This window comes from Hordeum vulgare, chromosome 3H (assembly GCF_904849725.1).
Source record: "Hordeum vulgare subsp. vulgare chromosome 3H, MorexV3_pseudomolecules_assembly, whole genome shotgun sequence".
In the NCBI taxonomy this organism is placed as follows: domain Eukaryota; kingdom Viridiplantae; phylum Streptophyta; class Magnoliopsida; order Poales; family Poaceae; genus Hordeum; species Hordeum vulgare.
Window position 1 is genome coordinate 558,700,585 of NC_058520.1, and position 10,842 is coordinate 558,711,426.

At 43.1% G+C, this 10,842-nt stretch overlaps 1 protein-coding gene across 1 annotated transcript; it reads right to left on the reverse strand.

Annotated features, from left to right (window-relative positions):
• Positions 1-1,207: 1,207 nt before the first annotated feature.
• On the reverse strand, positions 1,208-10,197 carry LOC123445040. The gene is made up of 13 exons (XM_045121956.1): positions 10,118-10,197; positions 6,632-6,770; positions 6,200-6,419; positions 6,015-6,115; positions 5,744-5,865; positions 5,578-5,669; positions 4,950-5,055; positions 4,715-4,869; positions 3,908-4,035; positions 3,600-3,730; positions 3,009-3,106; positions 2,119-2,901; positions 1,208-1,724 (listed from the first exon to the last, which is right to left on the reverse strand). Exons 2-13 carry the CDS (start codon positions 6,729-6,731, stop codon positions 1,637-1,639), a joined length of 2,124 nt encoding a protein of 707 aa, XP_044977891.1. The 5' UTR covers positions 6,732-6,770; positions 10,118-10,197; the 3' UTR covers positions 1,208-1,636.
• Between the last annotated feature and the right edge of the window lie 645 nt (positions 10,198-10,842).

Here is a 10,842-nt window from a genome sequence, read left to right on the forward strand (position 1 = left end):
GGTCGGGGAGGCGACAGCTCCTCGCCATTTTTCCAGGCCCGGTCGACGGATGCGGTGTCCGATACGGAGAGCTAACTGGAGCTGAACCTTCTTGGCGCCTGCACTGCAGCGCCGGCCGGTGCAGAGAAAAAGGAAAGCGGGAACCGGATTTTTCTTTCTTTCTTAGTGAGTAGGAGTATATTTCTTTCTTTCCACCCGCCAACTTGTCCCACTTCGCTACGTCGGACGGATTCGACAACGTCGGGAGCGAAAAGGGAGAGGAAGAGGAAGAGGGAGGGATTATGCTATGCGGCAGCGATCGCATCGGATAATGTTTCTCCGGCCACCTTTTTGGGCATACGTACGTTGGTCCTCGTCAGTTCTCCCCGATAATATTCCACCATGACATTGCCAAGCTAGCCTAGCCATAGCAGCAGAAAGGCGTCCCTTGTATCGATCGGGATAACATGCTGCTGCTATACACGCTTCACGTCACCAGCAGGCAGGATTCCTTTCCTTGCTTCTTTCTTTCTCATCTGGTGCATGGCACAGCTTTCCTCCAGGGGCTTATTTTTTTTCTTTCCAGGAGATAATGGTATGATGATCTCATAGATTGGGGCCCTTACTTAAAAAGGCCATGGCATGGCAACTTTGGCTGGCTGCTGGGGCCGGCAGGCATTTGTTATAAGCCAGGATGAGGTATCTGAGCTGAAGGCGATCCATCTGAAATCTTTGTCTATTCCATTTCCATCTAATTGGGCTGTGTCCTCGTCACCTTCTGGTTGGCACACACCACACCAGCACCAGCAGCAACTTGGACGCTTACTATACTGCTACTACTTGATTTTCTTGGCCCTCTCTTCTGTCAGAGAGGACTGAATGCAGGCAGCTCACCGCCAAGGACAACACTTAGCCCCATGAGCACAAGTGGACGAGGGTGCAAGTCTTTGTGCTTCAAGTGAGAAGACCTTTCTACTGATTCACTTGGAGCTTCCCATAATATTTGTCAGATGAGGACGTTGAGCTTCAATCATATGCGTCATGCACCTGGTCCAGAGGCTACCTAACACCCTGTTACGAGAGAGGCAAACAAAGTCAACAGGGGTCGTAAATGAACGCTCTAGTCAACATGCGCCTTAAATCATACTCCGTATTCAGTAAGCACGATGGCGATTAGTGTAGACCTAGCTGCCACATTTACAGTGTTAAACTTTAACTTTGTCGGAGCTAATAAAACAGTAGCTTGTATATTGTTTTCTATCCATGAATTCATGGCAGTTCGGATTTTACAGCGTTAACTTACATGTGCTGGTGTCAAAGTTACAACACTGCTCGAAGCAAAAGTTTGACACCAGAGGATTTAATTTAGTAGTACAAGCTTGTCATAAAACAAAGAAGCCGGTCTTCGTTGACCGATGGTGTATATATAAGAGCTGCCCTAGCTACCAGGAAAGCTGAATACAACAATGGTGAGGTCAAGTAATGCTCATCAGGATGCACTCAAGGCTCGTTTCGGCCCTTGCTTCTTCTACACCTTCCTAAATTAAGTATGTGAAGAGCACATGATCATATCTCCATAACTTGTATATGTACAGAAGAAACAAGGAAGAGGTCAAGCTGAATAATGATACATTTGTACCAGCCTAACAGTTTTCAGTTAGACAGAATCCTCTCCGGTGGATGAATTGCGAATGGGCTGGTTCCGGTTCCGTCTTTCTATAACCCTTTGCATGCCATAGTGGCACCTGCAAAGCAAATAGGGAACAATGTTGTACATTAGTTATCCTTGTCACAGAAAAATGTACAAATTGAGGAAGCATAGCAGTTAACAAACAGGAATTTCTGTTACATGTTTATACTTAGATCTATAGTGTAATCTCAATCCAATTAATTTAGAATAGATTAAGCTCTGCACCCATTCTTCATTTGTAACAGCAAGGAAAATATAACTCTTAAACCTAATGAACTTTCCACATGAGTGGAGTACTAGAATTTTGACACTCCCTCCGATTCAAATTAGTTGACGCAGCCTCTATAGAATGTCCATTTTACATTGTATAGAGGATGTGTCAATTAATTCATATCGCAGGGAATATAATAAGTCATTATTCCACGTGTAAAGAGATTTATAGCGTATACCTCCATGGGAGATGATCAAGGAACATGCGAGGGGTCACAACAAGGTCCATAAAGTCCTGCCGATTTGCTACAAATGCTTTATAACTCTTGTTCTTGTGACGAGTCACAAGTGTCTTCCGTGATGGAGAGGTACCATTTTTTATGGGAACGATATGAATAATGAGGCCAGGGAGGTACACCTCTGGCGACTGCCCTTCAGATAAACTTGTTGTACAGATGTGATCAGGAGCAGGTGAGAGCTCAGTACCATCATTTGAATGAGGTAACCTGTAACTACTTCCGGATTCATCCAAGCCAGCTTCTGGAAACTTGCCATCTCGGTATGCATCGCTAGGTTCTCCAGAAGGTGCACCATCCAGAACACCATGGGAAGCAACAGTCAATTTTTCTCCATTATAGGTTAACGTTGTTCTAGATCGCCCCAACTCGTACTTAATTGCCGCAGTGGAGCTAATTCTATGCTTTGGAGTATTTACCAAGCAAGATATTGCTTGACCAAAGAGGAACACACCACCTCTAACTGTATGCATTACACTCTTTCCATAGATTTGACCGTTACTTAGCTTTGCATCGCTGACTGTCTGAAGAGCACCAGGAGCAGCAAATTGAACCACATCGCATTGTTCATCATGCCCTTTGATGCTCGTGAAGCCACTCACTAGTTTGCCAACTTTAGTAGAATTTGGCGAAGTATCCTTTGATAGAGCTTTGATAGCAGCGCCACGTAATCTAATTACCGAATTCATGGATAATCTTGAGGAAAATTCATCGTTGTGGACAATGCTGCAAGCAACAGATAACTTATCAGAAAATCACATGCTGTTGCCACTTGCCAGTAATAAAAAAAAATACGGACAATAAGTTCACTAGTACAGAAATTTGAAGTTCACCTGGTAACAAACTGTGAGCATGCATCTGCTATCACGAAATCTACACAGGGTGCAGCTCCATAAGTAAAGACATGTAATTTTGGAAACTGTTTATATAGCTGCATATTATAACACAGGTTAATTGTCACACATGAATATGTCAATAGAACTCAACAGTTAACGATTGCAAGAACATAGAAGTGAAATGATATGGTGCCTCATGGGCAAGTGCCCACATTTGCGAAAAGTGAGATACCCAAAATAGTTCAGCGGAAGGTCTGATGTGCAGCTGCTCATGGCAAGGATTGAGTCAGATGCGCGTATGTGGGCTTCGTCTAGTGCGGCTGGGTTGCACAAGACGCAGCGAACAATGCAATAACCAGGAGCACAGTCTCGTGCGTGTGGTCTGGGTTTTTGGCCTAGTCTTAGGTTTGTACATTACAGCCTTTTCTATTAGTGCACCAAGACGCAATTTTTTTTCTAAAAACAAAATAATAACCAATCAAGCTTATAACTGAATAACAAATCAACATAATTAAATGCATGAAGTAAATCACTGTAAAAAAAAATGCATGAAGTAAATCCCATGCAAATATAAAATAGCTAACTTACCCTAATACCAAGAAGTGCAGCTACAGCACCTCCTAAAGAATGTCCAACAATTTCAATATTGTATCCATCACACTCACATCCAGCTCCGAGCAGCGAAGATAAGAACCCAGCTGTCATCAGCTCTGACTTATCTGCAGGCAGTTCCATACTAGCTGTTAATATAAAAGACAAGTTATTATTGCAGCGGTTGAAATGTTCTTTTTTTTATTGGCATACGAGGTTCTGGTGTATTGCACCGTGCTAGTTTTATAAGAACACAGTGAAAGTGTTTGCATAGAAGATAAATCTGCATTTAGTTCCATGTTAACCTTGATGAATGGGCTGCCCTTCAAGCTTTGTGTACAATTCTCGAGCTGATTCAATAATTCCCGCATGTCCATAGTGTGGAAAAGACGAGAGCACAGCCTCCTTCACTTGAGGGGGTAACTGATCAGAACTGCAATATAAAATATCATTTATAAGGTAAATGAAGAGTCAAATTCATAATTGAGTTCAGAGTGACCATTGACAAACACTAGGTGAATGAGAAACCCCCACAGATTCGCTCATGGCAGCCTACTAGGGGTGGACAGTTCCTAATAGTTCCTTTTTAGTTTCTCATACGAGGGTAAACTCCCAGACTCTATTACCAGAAGACAACGGAGCAAATCATTTATGAGGTAAATGATTCGATTCATAATTGAGTTCAGATAACCATTTACACTAGATGAATGAGAAAAACCTCCAGGTTCAATCATGGGAGTCTACTGGTGGTGGAGAATTCCGATAGTTTCATTTTAGTTCCTCATACAAGGTAAAAAAAAACCAGGCTCTACTACCAGAAGACAAACAGAACAAGTTCCTACAGTTTACACCTACTGCTAACAACTGAACTCGTACAGGAAAATGAACGAGTTTATGCTCATCTGATAACCCAGAGGAAAAGTGTACATAAGGCCTGATGAAGCACTGGCCACAGGACCATCCAACCAGCAAAGGTAGTTATTCAGTAACTATGTCATGATATGAGTCATAAAATTCTTTCATATATGAGCCTAATTTCAGAAGAAAACTTCAGTTGACTCTGTATAAATTTCAGTATGACAGATAAGGCTAATGCAGATAGAGTTAGTTACTTGACCAGCCCATCCAAGTCATCCATCGTAAGAGAGCATTCCCTACATAAGCCATCGGTTATAACATCTTCTGGAGTCTCGGTTCCACGAATGGCAATGACTACTGTTTTCAAGTCATGTAAGACAATAATAAAGTAGGCAGCCTCACGTTTTGTCTGCAAGAAGAAGAGAAAAAGACTTACATTATTCAGAACAAAACCGCAAAGAAGTTAATCCAGTGGATGTGCTGATTTACCTGGCTAACACGCCCTTTCCGAAGAACTTCTGGGGGCACATTGACATACTTTAGGAAAGCCGCTGCATGCCCTCTCCACCAATTATCTCCTTCAAGGATTGGTCGTCTAAGGAAGTAAAGTTCTATAAGCTGATTATGCATCATGCAACAGAGAAAAAGACATCTCGCAAAAAAGACTCAATTTATTGGTTCAGATGCCAATGAAATTTGTTTATCCTGCAAACTTTACTTTTGAACTCAACAGAGAAACCACAAGATGCCATGTTTAAGAGATTGTGGTTAGACGGAAATGTAGTTATCAAATTAAATGATGCAAATGACTGAAGGGAGCTACTGACTTCAAATCCAGAGCAAACATTTCACAGAATAATGGAACCAACATATAGTGGACGAAATTGAAACAGCTAATAAGATCCCCGCTGAGACCTCGATCAAATAACTAGTTGATGTTTTTGTGGCCTAAAAAATGAACGGACGCCAAACTGAGCTGGCATCAACGATCCAAATGTTAAAGATGACAGAAGCAGTTGTATAATACTCAATTCTACAAACAATAATCCTTGTTAAACTAGAAACAATGATCTGATGATTGATTGCAAAGTCATTTAGAAAAACCTAGAATATTTACCTAGCACGAGTCCATGGAGTTAAAATACCTTGCCTATTGAGCCAAACACAGGGAAACATAAGAGGATTCCTTCCAAAATCAAGTAACGGACCCTACAAGGAGAACATGTCAACAATACTACATAAAACACTGGAAATGGGACGAAGTGAAGGATGCAGAAAGTAACTGTATATGCAGCTTCAGCAAATGGATGAAACAGAATAGCCTCTTGGATGAGATCATGAGGAGCCTCTGCTTGTTCTCTTGAAACAACCGTCGACATCTTGGATTTCTGCAACAATGAAAACCCTGACAAAATTCATTTGTCACAAATATTAGTGCTAGACTATAATGGTGCTAAACAGAAGCATCATGAAACCACAACGCCAAAGCACAGACAAACACAACAAGATCGAACAGAACCGTGCTTTGAGTGAGAAGGTAAATAGAAAAACAACCTGCTATGAGCTCAAGATGGCCAGTTCCAGATGCACGATAAGCCATAATATCGCCCAACAGTTTTGCCACGACACATATATCATCATCTTCCAGTACACTCCTGGCAACGTGAAGGAAAAAGTTGCTGAGATTGATCAAACATGAATGCAGAAATGACATACCACTCAGCACCAGAGAGACATACGAGTACTTCACCCGTCCTAGACAACATAAAACCTCACGAATGCCATGATCAAACACCTCCCTGTAGTGAGCCCTCCATGCTATATCATGAGTTGCATAAAAGGACCTCCATCTTAATACATCGGAACCTGTGGCACACTGGACTATTGTTCCCACCCACATAAGAACAAGAAAAATTATTAACAAGATATTCTTCCAGTCATTGTTGTCCTTGCCGTGTCCTGGTAAATTTCACAGAACATAACTCAGTGACTATAAAGTAGAATTATACTACAGGAATTCCCAAAAGTCCTGCACCTAACAAACTAAATGAGCATTCTTATATATCAGTACGTGTCTTTGTCGATACCGATAATTTAATCACAAAGAACAAGGGTAGGTTAGATAAAGAAGTTCTTTGTACTTTAGAAAAATTTAGTAATTGTGAATGTACCTGAAAAACACTCTTTCAACGACTTCCCAGATGAGAAATCCTTTACAATAATGCACATCAAATAAAGTGCCAGCACAAATTGGAGCACTGTAATTACCATCCCAAACCTTGCCCACCAAAGCCATCTATTGTATCGTAGCTGTCCACAAAATAATAATAGTAAATGATCACATGGTTCAGACTTCAGAATGCTATTATGAAACATCTACAAACCAAGTAGGTTATGAATCATGTTAACACTAAAACTTGAAGGCGGTAGTCAAACTATCAACAATAAGTGCTAAAGGGCAAGTGGCATCACTTCCTTTAAACTAACAACATTGAAGGATGCGATGCCACTGAGCCAAATAAAAAAATGAAACTAACAATGCCAAGAATTAGTAAAAGAGGCCTAAAATTAGCTAGATATCCACTTTCACTCTGTCATGGTGGGTAAGATATTTGGCGGACTTGGTTGCATTGATACTAAGTTCTACAGAGGAAAGGCCAATGATTGCAGTAGTCAGCACGTTCTATGAAAAGTGCCCGCAGCTACCGAGCTCCATGACTCTTGGTATTTGAATTTTTTGAAAATCACACTTCCGGTGCTACTAAAAATATTAAAACAAATACGTGAATACATACATATATTCCTAAGGCTCGGTAAATATCTGGAAAAGAACTCTGTATTTTGGGAAATACAAAAAATAGAAATTTCTGACAGAAATGACATCCTTTTTCTCCTATTTACTGTCAGAAATTTGTCTTTTCCTATATTTATCCCAAAACGAAACGAGATTTCTACGGGAACTTGCCACAGGTATTCAAAATGTGTATATTTGTCCCTGGGAAATATTTCACATATTTCTGAAATTTCAAAAACACGGATTTCAAAATGTTCAAATATAGAGCACCGGAGCTCGGGTGCTGCAAACTCTCTCTCGCACGTTCTAGGATATCCTAGCTGACAAAGTAAGTAATGTTTGGGTGTGGCAGATGTATATGGCCACTGATGTTTCACTCCCACAGGTCCAAGCAACCAATTTCTTCACCACATTTTTAATGGTTTTGCCATAGTTTAGCAGAAAAAATATTTTAAATTTCAGCTCTGAACCAAACATGTTGAAATGTTAAAGCTGCCAGTAATTGACCCGGCTGAATCCAACAAAATCACCAATTTTAACCATGCCACCTTCCCAATTTGGCTACCTTATTGTGACTGTTTCTCATATTGCCGGCCTGTGGCAGTCCAGTTCTAGCTTAGCTAGGTGATTTGAGACAAGCAAATTGGGTAACTCTATTTCCCGCAAATCAAAAAACTCTTACCTTTTATAGAAGCATTGGACCAAAATATTGGCCATGAACATGACATTATTACTGATACTACTCAGTTACATATACTGGAGTAAAGTAGCTCCTAAAATCCATTTTTCCATGACACTCCTGAAATAGTGGCTCGCACAAGTTTGGCATTGATTGATCTGTAAACGAGTTGTAACTAGCTCAATGAACTAGTTATCTGCATGTTTAGACATTATCCGCATGTTTTAGCCGTCCGCTATGCACTGGGGCTTCTGGAGGCCTGCACTTAATATGCCCAAACCATCTCAGACGATGTTGGACAAGTTTCTCTTTAATTGGTGCTACCCCAACTCTATCTCGTATATCATCATTCCGGATTCGGTCCTTCCTTGTCTGGCCGCACATCCATCTCAACATGCGCATCTCCGCCACACCTAACTGTTGCACACGTCGCCTTTTAGTCGGCCAACACTCAGTGCCATACAACATTGCAGGTCAAACCGCTGTCCTATAGAACTTGCCTTTTAGCTTTTGTGGCACCCTCTTGTCATAGAGAATGCCAGAAGCTTGACGCCACTTCATCCATCCGGATTTAATTCGATGGTTCACATCTTCATCAACATCCTCATCCTTCTGCAACATTGACCCCAAATATGAAAAGGTGTCCTTCTGAGGCACCACCTGACCATCAAGGCTAACATCCTCCTCCTCCTCGTGCATTGTAGTACTGAAAGTGCACCTCATGTACTCAGTTTTAGTTCTACTAAGTCTAAAACCTTTCGATTCCAAGGTTTGCCTCCATAACTCCAACTTCCTGTTGACCCCCGTCCAACTATCATCGACTAGCACCACATCGTCCGCAAAGAGCATACACCATGAGATATCTCTCCTTGTATATCCCTTGTGACCTCATCCATCACCAAGGCAAAAATATAAGGGCTCAAAGCTGACCCCTGATGCAGTCCTATCTTAATGGGGAAGTCATCAGTGTCGCCATCACTTGTTCGAACACTTGCCACAACATTATCGTACATGTCCTTGATGAGGGTAATGTACTTTGCTGGGACTTTGTGTTTCTCCAAGGCCCACCACATAACATTCCGCGGTATTTTGTCATAGGCCTGCTCCAAGTCAATGAACACCATATGCAGGTCCTTCTTTTGCTCCCTATATCTCTCCATAAGTTGTCGTACCAAGAGAATGGCTTCCATGGTCGACCTCCCAGGCATGAAACCAAACTGATTTTTGGTCACGCTTGTCATTCTTCTTAAGCGGTGCTTAATGAATCTCTCGCATAGCTTCATTGTATGGCTCATCAGTTTAATTCCACGGTAATTAGTACAACTCTGAACATCCCCCTTGTTCTTGAAGACTGGTACTAATATACTCCATCTCCATTCTTCTGGCATCTTGTTTGCCCGAAAAATGACAAAGAAACTAACATTGCCAAGAATTAGTAAAAGAGGGCTAAAATTAGCTAGATATCGACTTTCACTCTGTCATGGTGGGTTAGATATTTGACAGACTTGGTTGCATTGATACTACGTTCTATAGAGGAAAGGCCAATGATCGCAGTAGTCAGCACGTTCTAGGATATCCTAGCTGACAGAATAAGTAATGTTTGGGTGTGGCAGATGCGTATGGCCACTGATTGTTTCACTCCTACAGGTCCAAGCAACCAGTTTCTTCACCGCATTTTTAATGGTTTTGCCATAGTTTAGCAGAAAAAATGTTTTAAATTTCAGCTCTGAACCAAACATGTTGAAATGTTAAAGCTGCCAGTAATTGACCCGGCTGAATCCAACAAGATCACAAATTTTAACAATGTCACCTTCTCAATTTGGCTACCTTATTGTGACTATTTCTCATATTGCCGGCCTGAAGCAGTCCAGTTCTAGCTTAGCTAGGTGATTTGGGACAAGCAAATTGGGTAATTCCATTGGCTCTCAACAGTAATTCTATTTCCGGCAAAACAAAAAGCCCTTGCCTTTTATAGAAGCATTGGACCAAAATATTGGCCATGAACATGACATTATTACTGATACCACTCAGTTACAAAAACCGGAGTGAAGTACTGTAGCTCCAAAAATCCATTTTTTTCATGACACTCCTGAAATAGTGGCTCGCACAATTTCCGCATTGATTGATTTGTAAACGAGTTGTAACTAGCTCAAGGACAAGGCCGCATTACTCTGGGCAGCTTACCCGCGAGAGATGCCGGAGGTCGCGGTCGCTGTCGACGTGCGCCCCGATGGCGCCGGCGGCGATCGCGCTCGCCGCCAGGCCCTGCGCGAACCCGGCCGCGGCGGACGCGAGGAGCCTCGCCGCGGAGGCCGCAGACGCCGCGGCTGCTGCGGGGCCGAGCGAGCCCCCGCAGCGGCCTCGGAGCGCGAGGGCGGCGACGGCCGCGCCGGTGCAGGCGGCGGCGGCGTTGAGCAGCGCCGAGCAGGCGGTGGACCACCGCACGGTGGCCAGCACGCCGGCGGGCATGACGAGGCGGGGGCGGAGGCGACGAGGTGGCGAGTGGTGGAGGCACACGAGGCCAGCACTAGGTGGGCAGCACCAGATGCCATTGGCGCTGCCTTTTTCTCTTATGACGAGGCGATTGCTGGAGCCTGGAGGCGGGGGAAGGGGACAGCGGGTGGGGCCCGGCGTCAGCGAGCGTGGGGTTTTGCGTAGGGTGGTGTCTGGTTGGCAGTTGAGCTGACCTCTTTATCTCGCTCTCTGCGCGCTCTCGTGCGGAAAGGTTCCGTGTACGAAATGGCATTATTTTATAGCATTGACACTTCGGTGTGCGACCCTCGCTGCACTGTGGGCCAGATGGCGTTTCTGCTCTCTGGGTCCCGCCTGTCATTGTGATTTAGTGGCGGAGGGCTACATACATCGAGGAAAAATTGGTTGCGGTTTATGGTTGGCAGGCCACGTGGGAA

Bases quoted from the DNA above. Each gene is read 5' to 3' on its own strand.
- LOC123445040 (XM_045121956.1), bottom strand. From the start codon at position 6,731: ATGGTAATTACAGTGCTCCAATTTGTGCTGGCACTTTATTTGATGTGC. The intron at 5,866-6,014 runs GTTGTTTTTCTA...GAATTTTGTCAG, and splicing joins CCATCTTGAGCTCATAGCAG to GGTTTTCATTGTTGCAGAAA. The intron at 3,107-3,599 runs GTAAGTTAGCTA...TATAATATGCAG, and splicing joins CTGCACTTCTTGGTATTAGG to CTATATAAACAGTTTCCAAA.